General features: G+C 45.4%; 1 protein-coding gene across 1 annotated transcript in view; it reads left to right on the forward strand.

Moving 5' to 3' along the window:
• LOC311122126 (WASP homolog-associated protein with actin, membranes and microtubules-like) overlaps positions 1-14,442 on the forward strand; it is a 30,518-nt gene extending 16,076 nt beyond the window's left edge. Inside the window, exons 3-5 of the mRNA XM_084196532.1 lie at positions 5,753-5,903; positions 7,792-7,961; positions 14,090-14,442. Of these exons, the coding sequence (XP_084052658.1) occupies positions 5,753-5,903; positions 7,792-7,961; positions 14,090-14,359 (591 nt within the window). The 3' untranslated portion in view covers positions 14,360-14,442. The remainder of the gene's footprint in view (positions 1-5,752; positions 5,904-7,791; positions 7,962-14,089) is intronic.
• Positions 14,443-14,584: the final 142 nt, after the last annotated feature.

The raw sequence follows: 14,584 nt of genomic DNA on the forward strand, positions 1-14,584 counted from the left end.
TTCTAAACCCTGATGTCACTGTTCTAAACCCTGATGTCACTGTTCTAATCCCTGATGCCACTGTTCTAGTCCCCAATGCCACTGTTCTAATCCCCGATGCCACTGTTCTAATCCCCGATGCCACTGTTCTAATCCCCGATGCCACTGTTCTAGATCCCAATGCCACTGTTCTAATCCCTGATGTCACTGTTCTAAACCCTGATGTCACTGTTCTAATCCCCAATGCCACTGTTCTAGTCCCCAATATCACTGTTCTAATCCCCAATGCCACTGTTCTAAACCCTGATGTCACTGTTCTAATCCCCGATGTCACTGTTCTAAACCCTGATGTCACTGTTCTAATCCCCGATGCCACTGTTCTAAACCCCGATGTCACTGTTCTAATCCCCAATGCCACTGTTCTAGTCCCCAATATCACTGTTCTAATCCCCAATGCCACTGTTCTAGTCCCCAATATCACTGTTCTAATCCCCAATGCCACTGTTCTAAACCCTGATGTCACTGTTCTAATCCCCAATGCCACTGTTCTAAACCCCGATGTCACTGTTCTAATCCCCAATGCCACTGTTCTAGTCCCCAATATCACTGTTCTAATCCCCAATGCCACTGTTCTAAACCCTGATGTCACTGTTCTAAACCCCGATGTCACTGTTCTAATCCCTGATGTCACTGTTCTAATCCCCGATGCCACTGTTCTAATCCCTGATGTCACTGTTCTAATCCCCAATGCCACTGTTCTAATCCCCGATGCCACTGTTCTAAACCCTGATGTCACTGTTCTAAACCCTGATGTCACTGTTCTAATCCCTGATGTCACTGTTCTAAACCCTGATGTCACTGTTCTAATCCCCAATGCCACTGTTCTAATCCCCGATGTCACTGTTCTAAACCCTGATGTCACTGTTCTAAACCCTGATGTCACTGTTCTAATCCCCGATGCCACTGTTCTAATCCCTGATGACACTGTTCTAATCCCCAATGCCACTGTTCTAAACCCCGATGTCACTGTTCTAAACCCAGATGTCACTGTTCTAATCCCTGATGCCACTGTTCTAGTCTCCAATTGCCACTGTTCTAATCCCCAATGCCACTGTTCTAATCCCTGATGTCACTGTTCTAAACCCAGATGTCACTGTTCTAATCCCTGATGCCACTGTTCTAAACCCCGATGTCACTGTTCTAATCCCCAATGTCACTGTTCTAAACCCTGATGTCACTGTTCTAGTCCCCAATGCCACTGTTCTAATCCCTGATGTCACTGTTCTAAACCCTGATGTCACTGTTCTAAACCCTGATGTCACTGTTCTAAACCCTGATGTCACTGTTCTAAACCCTGATGTCACTGTTCTAAACCCTGATGTCACTGTTCTAAACCCTGATGTCACTGTTCTAAACCCCGATGTCACTGTTCTAAACCCTGATGTCACTGTTCTAAACCCCGATGTCACTGTTCTAATCCCTGATGTCACTGTTCTAAACCCTGATGTCACTGTTCTAAACCCTGATGTCACTGTTCTAATCCCCGATGTCACTGTTCTAATCCCCGATGCCACTGTTCTAATCCCCAATGTCACTGTTCTAAACCCTGATGCCACTGTTCTAAACCCTGATGTCACTGTTCTAAACCCTGATGCCACTGTTCTAAACCCTGATGTCACTGTTCTAATTCCCAATGTTACTGTTCTAATCCCCAGTGTCACTGTTCTAAACCCTGATGTCACTGTTCTAATCCCCAATGTCACTGTTCTAAACCCTGATGTCACTGTTCTAAACCCTGATGTCACTGTTCTAATCCCCGATGTCACTGTTCTAATCCCCGATGCCACTGTTCTAATCCCCAATGTCACTGTTCTAAACCCTGATGCCACTGTTCTAAACCCTGATGTCACTGTTCTAAACCCTGATGCCACTGTTCTAAACCCTGATGTCACTGTTCTAATTCCCAATGTTACTGTTCTAATCCCCAGTGTCACTGTTCTAAACCCTGATGTCACTGTTCTAATCCCCGATGTCACTGAAACCCCGATGTCACTGTTCTAATCCCTGATGCCACTGTTCTAGTCCCCAATGTCACTGTTCTAATCCCCAATGCCACTGTTCTAATCCCCGATGCCACTGTTCTAAACCCCGATGTCACTGTTCTAATCCCCAAAGCCACTGTTCTAATCCCCAATGTCACTGTTCTAGTCCCCAAAGCCACTGTTCTAATCCCCGATGTCACTGTTCTAGTCCCCAAAGCCACTGTTCTAATCCCCGATGTCACTGTTCTAAACCCTGATGTCACTGTTCTAATCCCCAATGTCACTGTTCTAAACCCTGATGTCACTGTTCTAGTCCCCAATGCCACTGTTCTAATCCCTGATGTCACTGTTCTAAACCCTGATGTCACTGTTCTAAACCCTGATGTCACTGTTCTAAACCCTGATGTCACTGTTCTAAACCCTGATGTCACTGTTCTAAACCCTGATGTCACTGTTCTAAACCCTGATGTCACTGTTCTAAACCCCGATGTCACTGTTCTAAACCCTGATGTCACTGTTCTAAACCCCGATGTCACTGTTCTAATCCCCGATGTCACTGTTCTAAACCCTGATGTCACTGTTCTAAACCCTGATGTCACTGTTCTAATCCCCGATGTCACTGTTCTAATCCCCGATGCCACTGTTCTAATCCCCAATGTCACTGTTCTAAACCCTGATGCCACTGTTCTAAACCCTGATGTCACTGTTCTAAACCCTGATGCCACTGTTCTAAACCCTGATGTCACTGTTCTAATTCCCAATGTTACTGTTCTAATCCCCAGTGTCACTGTTCTAAACCCTGATGTCACTGTTCTAATCCCCAATGTCACTGTTCTAAACCCTGATGTCACTGTTCTAAACCCTGATGTCACTGTTCTAATCCCCGATGTCACTGTTCTAATCCCCGATGCCACTGTTCTAATCCCCAATGTCACTGTTCTAAACCCTGATGCCACTGTTCTAAACCCTGATGTCACTGTTCTAAACCCTGATGCCACTGTTCTAAACCCTGATGTCACTGTTCTAATTCCCAATGTTACTGTTCTAATCCCCAGTGTCACTGTTCTAAACCCTGATGTCACTGTTCTAATCCCCGATGTCACTGAAACCCCGATGTCACTGTTCTAATCCCTGATGCCACTGTTCTAGTCCCCAATGTCACTGTTCTAATCCCCAATGCCACTGTTCTAATCCCCGATGCCACTGTTCTAAACCCCGATGTCACTGTTCTAATCCCCAAAGCCACTGTTCTAATCCCCAATGTCACTGTTCTAGTCCCCAAAGCCACTGTTCTAATCCCCGATGTCACTGTTCTAGTCCCCAAAGCCACTGTTCTAATCCCCGATGTCACTGTTCTAAACCCTGATGTCACTGTTCTAATCCCCAATGCCACTGTTCTAAACCCCGATGTCACTGTTCTAAACCCCGATGTCACTGTTCTAAACCCCGATGTCACTGTTCTAAACCCTGATGCCACTGTTCTAATCCCCAATGCCACTGTTCTAAACCCCGATGTCACTGTTCTAATCCCCGATGCCACTGTTCTAAACCCTGATGTCACTGTTCTAAACCCTGATGTCACTGTTCTAATCCCCAATGCCACTGTTCTAAACCCCGATGTCACTGTTCTAAACCCCGATGTCACTGTTCTAAACCCCGATGTCACTGTTCTAAACCCTGATGTCACTGTTCTAAACCCTGATGCCACTGTTCTAAACCCTGATGTCACTGTTCTAAACCCTGATGCCACTGTTCTAATCCCCGATGCCACTGTTCTAATCCCCGATGCCACTGTTCTAGTCCCCGATGCCACTGTTCTAATCCCCGATGCCACTGTTCTAATCCCCGATGCCACTGTTCTAATCCCCAATGCCACTGTTCTAATCCCCGATGCCACTGTTCTAAACCCCGATGTCACTGTTCTAATCCCCAATGCCACTGTTCTAAACCCTGATGTCACTGTTCTAAACCCTGATGTCACTGTTCTAATCCCTGATGTCACTGTTCTAAACCCCGATGTCACTGTTCTAAACCCTGATGTCACTGTTCTAAACCCTGATGTCACTGTTCTAAACCCTGATGTCACTGTTCTAATCCCCAATGCCACTGTTCTAATCCCCGATGCCACTGTTCTAAACCCCGATGTCACTGTTCTAATCCCCAATGCCACTGTTCTAAACCCCGATGTCACTGTTCTAATCCCCAATGCCACTGTTCTAGTCCCCAATATCACTGTTCTAATCCCCAATGCCACTGTTCTAAACCCCGATGCCACTGTTCTAATCCCCGATGTCACTGTTCTAAACCCCGATGTCACTGTTCTAAACCCTGATGTCACTGTTCTAATCCCTGATGCCACTGTTCTAGTCCCCAATGCCACTGTTCTAATCCCCGATGCCACTGTTCTAATCCCCGATGCCACTGTTCTAATCCCCGATGCCACTGTTCTAGATCCCAATGCCACTGTTCTAATCCCTGATGTCACTGTTCTAAACCCTGATGTCACTGTTCTAATCCCCAATGCCACTGTTCTAGTCCCCAATATCACTGTTCTAATCCCCAATGCCACTGTTCTAAACCCTGATGTCACTGTTCTAATCCCCGATGTCACTGTTCTAAACCCTGATGTCACTGTTCTAATCCCCGATGCCACTGTTCTAAACCCCGATGTCACTGTTCTAATCCCCAATGCCACTGTTCTAGTCCCCAATATCACTGTTCTAATCCCCAATGCCACTGTTCTAGTCCCCAATATCACTGTTCTAATCCCCAATGCCACTGTTCTAAACCCCGATGTCACTGTTCTAATCCCCAATGCCACTGTTCTAAACCCCGATGTCACTGTTCTAATCCCCAATGCCACTGTTCTAGTCCCCAATATCACTGTTCTAATCCCCAATGCCACTGTTCTAAACCCTGATGTCACTGTTCTAAACCCCGATGTCACTGTTCTAATCCCTGATGTCACTGTTCTAATCCCCGATGCCACTGTTCTAATCCCTGATGTCACTGTTCTAAACCCCGATGTCACTGTTCTAAACCCTGATGTCACTGTTCTAAACCCTGATGTCACTGTTCTAATCCCCAATGTCACTGTTCTAGTCCCCAAAGCCACTGTTCTAATCCCTGATGTCACTGTTCTAATCCCTGATGTCACTGTTCTAGTCCCCAATGCCACTGTTCTAAACCCTGATGTCACTGTTCTAAACCCTGATGTCACTGTTCTAAACCCTGATGTCACTGTTCTAAACCCTGATGTCACTGTTCTAATCCCCAATGCCACTGTTCTAAACCCTGATGTCACTGTTCTAAACCCTGATGTCACTGTTCTAATCCCCGATGCCACTGTTCTAAACCCCAATGCCACTGTTCTAATCCCCGATGCCACTGTTCTAATCCCCGATGCCACTGTTCTAATCTCCGATGCCACTGTTCTAATCCCCGATGCCACTGTTCTAATCCCCGATGCCACTGTTCTAAACCCCAATGCCACTGTTCTAATCCCCAATGCCACTGTTCTAATCCCCAATGCCACTGTTCTAATCCCCGATGCCACTGTTCTAATCCCCGATGCCACTGTTCTAATCTCCGATGCCACTGTTCTAATCCCCGATGCCACTGTTCTAATCCCCGATGCCACTGTTCTAATTCCCGATGCCACTGTTCTAATCCCCGATGCCACTGTTCTAGAATGTAAAGCCTTTCTTCTGTTCTCCCCTGGCCCCTATCAGAAGTCTCTGGATGAGGAGGAGCTGGGTCCTAAGAGGATAGCAGCACTGGAGAGAGAGGCGGAGGAGTGGAGGAGGAGAGGAGAGGATGCTGTCTCCTCCATACAGGACATCACCGTCAGCTACTTCATAGAAACATCCAAAGCCCTCGGAGGTAGAGAGAGAAAGTGTGTGTGTGAGAAATAAAAGTGTGTGTGTGTGTGTGTGTATTTGCATTTATTATGGATCCCCATTAGTTCCTGCCAGGGCAGCAGCTACTCTTCCTGTGGTCCAGCAAAATTAATGTAGTTACAAATTTTTTTCAAACATTACAATACATTTACAACAGATTTCACAACATATTAAGTGTGTGCCCTCAGGCCCCTACTCTACCACCACATATATATGTTTGTGTTGCTTCACAGTCCCCGCTGTTCCATAAGGTGTATTTTTATAGGTTTTTTTAAAATCTAATTTTAAATCTTGCACGAGTTACTTGATGTAGTCATGGCTCTATGTAGTACTGTGCGCCTCCCGTAGTCTGTTCTGGACTTGGGGACTGTGAAGAGACCTCTGGTGGCATGTCTTGTGGGGTATGCATGGGTGTCCGAATGCACCGAGCTGTCTGTTTGAACTACTGGCACAAAGCTCGGTGCATTCAACATGTCAATACCTCTCATAAATACAAGTAGTGATGAAGTCAATCTCTCCTCCACTTTGAGCCAGGAGAGATTGACATGCATATTATTAATGCTCTCTGTGTACATCCAAGGGCCAGCCGTGCTGCCCTGTTCTGAGCCAATTGCAATTTTCCTAAGTCCCTTTTTGTGGCACCTGACCACACGCCTGAACAGTAGTCCAGGTGCGACAAAACTAGGGCCTGTAGGACCTGCCTTGTTGATAGTGCTGTTAAGAATGCAGAGCAGCGCTTTATTATGGACAGACTTCTCCCCATCCTAGGTACTGTTGTATCAATATGCTTTGACCATGACAGTTTACAATCCAGGGTTACTCCAAGCAGTTTAGTCTCCTCAACTTGCTCAATTACCACATTATTCATTACAAGATTTAGTTGAGGTTTAGTGAATGATTTGTCCCAATACAATGCTTTTAGTTTTTGAAATATTTAGGACTAACTTATTCCTTGCCACCCATTCTGAAACTAACTGCAGCTCTTTGTTAAGTGTTGCAGTCATTTCAGTCGCTGTGGTAGCTGATGTGTATAGTGTTGAGTCATCCGCATACATAGACACACTGGCTTTACTCAAGGCCAGTGGCATGTTTTTAGTAAAGATTGAAAAAAGTAAGGGGCCTAGACAGCTGCCCTGGGGAATTCCTGATTCTACCTGGATTTGTTTGGAGAGGCTTCCATTAAAGAACACCCTCTGTGTTCTGTTAGACAGGTAACTCTTTATCCACAATATAGCAGGCGGAGTAAAGCCATAACATATACGTTTTTCCAGCAACAGACTATGATCAATAATGTCAAAAGCCGCACTGGAGTCTTAACAAAACAGCCCCCACAATCATTTTATCATCAATTTCTCTCAGTCAATCATCAGTCATTTGTGTAAGTGCTGTACTTGTTGAATGTCCTTCCCTATAAGCGTGCTGAAAGTCTGTTGTCAATTTGTTTACTGTAAAAAAGCATTGTATGTGGTCAAACACAATTTTTTACAAAGGGTTGGTAACAGGCTGATTGGTCGGCTATTTGAGCCCGTAAAGGGGGCTTTACTATCCTTGGGTAGGGGAATAGCTTCTGCTTGTCAATAAATGTTACACCCACAGAGCTGCAATAGTCTAGTAACCAGTTATGGAGGGCTAAAAGTCTGCTGAACCGTTCAATGCCACGATTTAGAGAGGGCAGAGGGCCAGATATTATGGGGGCATTTTTGTTGGTGTCAAGTAGTGACCCAATCATTTCTTTAAAATCCGTCTTCAGCTGTTCTGAGCTGCCCTTCATACTGTGGTAATGTGTATGCGGTATTAAGAGTTAGGCCAGTGCAGCAGCTGCCCCCTACCTTAGAGCAGGTATTCTGCCTGTGCTTAATGTGTGTGAGCAGGTATGCTGCGTGTGATGGAGGAGGATAAGCGTGGTTTTGGCCAGGCCTCCTGGGCCTCAGCAGCTCCTAGACTGGAGAAGCTGCGTTTCCTGCTGGCTAAAGAGACCCTGCAACACATGAGAGCTACTGAGATGTGTCTGCACCGCAAGAAACACACCATCAGAGAGAAGGTACTTTGTGTGTGTGTGTGTGTTTTTTTTTTAGAGGCTGGATTGGTATTCCTCTCTGATCAGAGCCCCTGGGGGTGTCTCTAGCTGTGTCTCTAACTGTGTCTGTAGCTGTTTCTCTAGCTGTGTCTCCAGCTGTGTCTGTAGCTGTGTCTCCAGCTGTGTCTCCAGCTGTGTCTGTAGCTGTGTCTCTAGCTGTGTCTCCAGCTGTGTCTCTAGCTGTGTCTCTAGTTGTGTCTCCAGCTGTGTCTCCAGCTGTGTCTCTAGCTGTGTCTCTAGCTGTGTCTCCAGCTGTGTCTCTAGCTGTGTCTGTAGCTGTGTCTCTAGCTGTGTCTCTAGCTGTGTCTCTAGCTGTTTCTCTAGCTGTGTCTCTAACTGTGTCTGTGTCTCCAGCTGTGTCTGTGTCTCCAGCTGTGTCTCTAGCTGTGTCTGTGTCTCCAGCTGTGTCTGTGTCTCCAGCTGTGTCTCTAGCTGTGTCTGTGTCTCCAGCTGTGTCTCTAGCTGTGTCTGTGTCTCCAGCTGTGTCTGTGTCTCCAGCTGTGTCTGTAGCTGTGTCTCTAGCTGTGTCTGTAGCTGTGTCTCTAGCTGTGTCTCTAACTGTGTCTGTAGCTGTGTCTCTAGCTGTGTCTGTAGCTGTGTCTCTAGCTGTGTCTAACTGTGTCTGTAGCTGTGTCTCTAGCTGTGTCTCTAACTGTGTCTGTAGCTGTGTCTCTAGCTGTGTCTCTAACTGTGTCTGTAGCTGTGTCTCTAGCTGTGTCTCCAGCTGTCTCTGTAGCTGTTTCTGTAACTGTGTCTCTCTCTCTCCCCGGATCTTTGATCTTTATATAGAGCTGAGTGTGAACAGAGAATTCCCCAGACAGACAGAGACAGACAGATACCCCTCCACCTGTATGTCAATGTGTGTCAACTACCAACACTAGTCTGGCAGCTACAGTGTCTTGCAAATGTATTCATCCCCTTGGCGTTTTTCCTATTTTGTTGCATTACAACCTGTAATTTAAATGGATTTTATGTAATGGACATACACGAAATAGTCAAAATTGGTGAAGTGAAATGAAAAAAATAACTTGTTTAAAAAAATTCTAAAAAATAAATAATGGAAAAGTGGTGCATGCATATGTATTCACACCCTTTGCTATGAAGCCCCTAAATAACATCTGGTGCAACCAATTACCTTCAGAAGTCAATTAGTTAAATAAAGTCCACTTGTGTGCAATCTAAGTGTCACATGATCAGTCACATGATCTCAGTATATATACACCTGTTCTGAAAGGCCCCAGAGAGTCTGCAACACCACTAAGCAAGGGAAACCACCAAGCAAGCGGCACCATGAAGACCAAGGAGCTCTCCAAACAGGTCAGGGACAAAGTTGTGGAGAAGTACAGATCAGGGTTGGGTTATAAAAAAATATCTGAAACTTTGAACATCCCACGGAGCACCATTTAAATCCATTATAAAAAAATGGAAAGAATATGGCACCACAACAAACCTGCCAAGAGAGGGCCGCCCACCAAAACTCACGGACCAGGCAAGGAGGGCATTAATCAGAGAGGCAACAAAGAGACCAAAGATAACCCTGAAGGAGCTGCAAAGCTCCACAGCGGAGATTGGAGTATCTGTCCATAGGACCACTTTAAGCTGTACACTCCACAGAGCTGGGCTTTACGGAAGAGTGGCCAGAAAAAAGCCATTGCTTAAAGAAAGAAATAAGCAAACACGTTTGGTGTTCGCCAAAAGCCATGTGGGAGACTCCCCAAACATATGGAAGAAGGTACTCTGGTCAGATGAGACTAAAATTGAGCTTTTTGGCCATCAAGGAAAACGCTATGTCTGGCGCAAACCAACACCTCTCATTACCCCGAGAACACCATCTCCACAGTGAAGCATGGTGGTGGCAGCATCATGCTGTGGGAATGTGTTTCATCTGCAGGGACTGGGAATTTGGTCAGAATTGAAGGAATGATGGATGGTGCTAAATACAGGGAAATTCTTGAGGGAAACCTGTTTCAGTCTTCCAGAGATTTGAGACTGGGACGGAGGTTCACCTTCCAGCAGGACAATGACCCTAAGCATACTGCTAAAGCAACACTACAGTCCCCTGTAGCTCAGTTGGTAGAGCATGGCGCTTGCAACGCCAGGGTTGTGGGTTCGTTTCCCACGGGGGGCCAGTATGAAAAATGTATGCACTCACTAACTGTAAGTCGCTCTGGATAAGAGCGTCTGCTAAATGACTAAAATGTACATGTAAAATGTTTAAGGGGAAACATTTAAATGTCTTGGAATGGCCTAATCAAAGCCCAGACCTCAATACAATTGAGAATCTGTGGTATGACTTAAAGATTGCTGTACACCAGCGGAACCCATCCAACTTGAAGGAGCTGGAGAAGTTTTGCCAAAAATCCCAGTGGCTAGATGTGCCAAGCTTATAGAGACATACCCCAAGAGACTTGCAGCTGTAATTGCTGCAAAAGGTGACTCTACAAAGTATTGACTTTGGGGGGGGTGAATAGTTATGGACGCTCAAGTCTTCTGTTTTTTTTGTCTTATTTCTTGTTTGTTTCACAAGAAAAAATATTTTGCATCTTCAAAGTGGTAGGCATGTTGTGTAAATCAAATGATACAGACCCCCCAAAAATCAATTTTAATTCCAGGTTGTAAGGCAACAAAATAGGAAAAATGCGAAGGGGGGTGAATACTTTCGCAAGCCACTGGACACCAGTATAGGTTCAGGGTGATTGAACATCAAGCAGTAACTTCCCTCAATGGACTCTGAACATTTCATAGCTCTAGGAACAACAACATTTATAAAAAATAGCTTCTGTTGTTTCATAACTGTATGTTTGTTAATGGGAAAATATAGCCGTTTTTTTTCATTTCCTGGAAAGTTTCTCTTTTGGAGATTAAGAGGTTTTCATCAGACATCGATATAAAGAAACATACAATGTGATGTCAAACAATATATAGGAAAACAGGTCAAAAACATATGATCTGCCTAAAATATATGGACTTGCTGTATGGAATAGCAATAGCTAACCCGCATGATAAAACAGTTGTCCAGTTTGTTCTAGATATATTACTAACCCAGTGAGAAGGAGTAACCCAGGCGATAATACATGATTGCATCGGAGGTACTAGAGTGTGTGGCTATTCCTTAAAAAAAAAAAAAAGTATTCTACTCCTCTAGTCAGCACCTCGTCTAACCAGGTGCGTTTCCTCCACCTCCAGACTGTCCCAGGTGATAACCATCAGCACACATCATTAGGTCCCTGTGTGGTATCCAACACTTCATCCATTTAAAAGGCTCTCCTGTCTAGAACAGAAGACACTGTAGAATACTGTGGAATTAGCATTAGCCCAACTAGCTGGATCTGCCTCTTACCACCAAAGAGGGTGTGGGAATTTGGGAAACCCCCTTGTGGGAATCAGGTTCATTAGTGCAGGGCTGGAACGAAAACCTTGTGTCAGCACTATAGTCACCCTCAGCAGACGGGTTGTCTCCCACGCTAACAATGTTCCTGTTGTCTTAGGTCTGGGAGTTCTGAGACTAGCAGTACTATATTCAGTGCTTGACTTGGACTGACATAGGTGCCAGTACTAATTTTGGGTGCCAGTACTGTTTATATTTAGGTGCAGGAGCTCCACAATACTTCAAATCAAATCAAATCAAATGTTATTGGTCACATGCGCCGAATACAACAGGTGCAGACATTACAGTGAAATGCTTACTTACAGCCCTTAACCAACAGTGCATTTATTTTTAACAAAAAAAGTAAAAATAAAAGAACAACAAAAAAAGTGTTGAGAAAAAAAAAGAGCAGAAGTAAAATAAAGTAACAGTAGGGAGGCTATATATACAGGGGGGTACCGGTGCAGAGTCAATGTGCGGGGGCACCGGCTAGTTGAGGTAGTTGAGGTAATATCTACATGTGGGTAGAGTTAAAGTGACTATGCATAAATAATTAACAGAGTAGCAGCAGCGTAAAAAGGATGGGGTGGGGGGGCAGTGCAAATAGTCCGGGTAGCCATGATTAGCTGTTCAGGAGTCTTATGGCTTGGGGGTAGAAGCTGTTGAGAAGTCTTTTGGACCTAGACTTGGCACTCCGGTACCGCTTGCCGTGCGGTAGCAGAGAGAACAGTCTATGACTAGGGTGGCTGGAGTCTTTGACAATTTTGAGGGCCTTCCTCTGACACCGCCTGGTATAGAGGTCCTGGATGGCAGGAAGCTTGGCCCCAGTGATGTACTGGGCCGTACGCACTACCCTCTGTAGTGCCTTGCGGTCGGAGGCCAAGCAGTTGCCATACCAGGCGGTGATGCAACCAGTCAGGATGCTCTCGATGGTGCAGCTGTATACTTTTTTGAGGATCTGAGGACCCATGCCAAATCTTTTCAGTCTCCTGAGGGGGAATAGGCTTTGTCGTGCCCTCTTCACGACTGTCTTGGTGTGTTTGGACCATGATAGTTCGTTGGTGATGTGGACACCAAGGAACTTGAAGCTCTCAACCTGTTCCACTACAGCCCCGTCGATGAGAATGGGGGCGTGCTCAGTCCTCTTTTTTTTCCTGTAGTCCACAATCATCTCCTTTGTCTTGGTCACGTTGAGGGAGAGGTTGTTGTCCTGGCACCACACGGCCAGGTCTCTGACCACCTCCCTATAGGCTGTCTCATCGTTGTCGGTGATCAGGCCTACCACTGTTGTGTCGTCGGCAAACTTAATGATGGTGTTGGAGTCGTGCCTGGCCATGCAGTCATGGGTGAACAGAGAGTACAGGAGGGGACTGAGCACGCACCCCTGAGGGGCCCCCGTGTTGAGGATCAGTGTGGCAGATGTGTTGTTACCTACCCTTACCACCTGGGGGCGGCCCGTCAGGAAGTCCAGGATCCAGTTGCAGAGGGAGGTGTTTAGTCCCAGGATCCTTAGCTTAGTGATGAGTTTAGAGGGCACTATGGTGTTGAATGCTGAGCTGTAGTCAATGAATAGCATTCTCACGTAGGTGTTCCTCTTGTCCAGGTGGGAAATGGCAGTGTGGAGTGCAATAGAGATTGCATCATCTGTGGATCTGTTGGGGCGGTATGCAAATTGGAGTGGGTCTAGGGTTTCTGGGATAATGCTGTTGATGTGAGCCATGACCAGCCTTTCAAAGCACTTCATGGCTACAGACGTCAGTGCTACGGGTCGGTAGTCATTTACGCAGGTTATCTTAGAGTCCTTGGGCACGGGGACTATGGGGGTCTGCTTGAAACATGTTGGTATTACAGACTCAGTCAGGGACATGTTGAAAATGTCAGTGAAGACACTTGCCAGTTGGTCAGCACATGCTCGGAGTACACGTCCTGGTAATCCGTCTGGCCCTGCGGCCTTGTGAATGTTGACCTGCTTAAAAGTCTTACTTTTGAGTTAATATTCTATAAGAGGAACAGGAGCTCAAGCAGTAGAACATTTGAGGTGCCGGTACTCAGCTCCGGTGAGCTCCTGCCCAAGTCAACCACATACTATATTATAAACTGGGTGGTTGGAGCCCTGAATGCTGATTGGCTGAAAGCCGTGGTATATCAGACCGTATACCACGGGTATGACAAAACATTTATTTATACTGCTCTAATTACATTGGTAACCAGTTTACAATAGCAATAAGGCACCTTGGGGGTTTGTGGTATATGGCCAATATACCACAGCTTTGCGTCGTGCGTAAGAACAGCCCTTAGCCGTGGTATATTGTCCATATACCACACCCTCTCGGGCCGTATTGCTTAATTATACCATGTTGTGTGTTCTAACAACCATACACTGATATATACCTATACTGTTCTATCCTAGATGGGAAGCTTCAGTACTATGTTATGTAGTGTTATAACCATAGTGTTCTATATTCTATCCTAGATGGGAAGCTTCAGTACTATGTTATGTAGTGTTATAACCATAGTGTTCTATATTCTATCCTAGATGGGAAGCTTCAGTACTATGTTATGTAGTGTTATAACCATAGTGTTCTATATTCTATCCTAGATGGGAAGCTTCAGTACTATGTTATGTAGTGTTATAACCATAGTGTTCTATATTCTATCCTAGATGGGAAGCTTCAGTACTATGTTATGTAGTGTTATAACCATAGTGTTCTATGTTCTATCCTAGATGGGAGGTCTGTCTGGGCAGGACCAGAGTGGACCAGAGACGGTAGATAACCTAGAACTTCAGTACTATGAGGCTCAGCTAGAACTCTACGATGCCAAGTTTGAGATCCTCAAGAACGAAGAGCTTCTATTGGTCGCACAGATCGCCACCCTGCGACGCCAGATCAAAGGTAGGTTACACGCACGCCATACGCACACAGGTAAGCACAGATCTATACATTTAGATTTTTCAAAATGCGATGGAAAATGTTCAAAGTTTAAAAATGACTAAAGTTGTTCTAAAAGAGCAGCATGGCTTCCTCTACTGTCCGTAGATAGATAGATATTTCTGCTGTGCCACTGGATGAGAAATAATGTCACAGAAGCATATTTACTTTAGGGAAATATTTTCTGCTCGTAAATGCCTTAATTACTACCCATGGGGAAAATACTGTTTGTTTCCAAGGGTGTGTGTGTGTGTGTGTGTTTCTGTGTCTGCCATCCTTGGCAGGGCTTA

The sequence above is a fragment of the Coregonus lavaretus genome, assembly GCF_964263955.1.
Source record: "Coregonus lavaretus genome assembly, contig: HAP1_SCAFFOLD_1225, whole genome shotgun sequence".
Classification (NCBI taxonomy): domain Eukaryota; kingdom Metazoa; phylum Chordata; class Actinopteri; order Salmoniformes; family Salmonidae; genus Coregonus; species Coregonus lavaretus.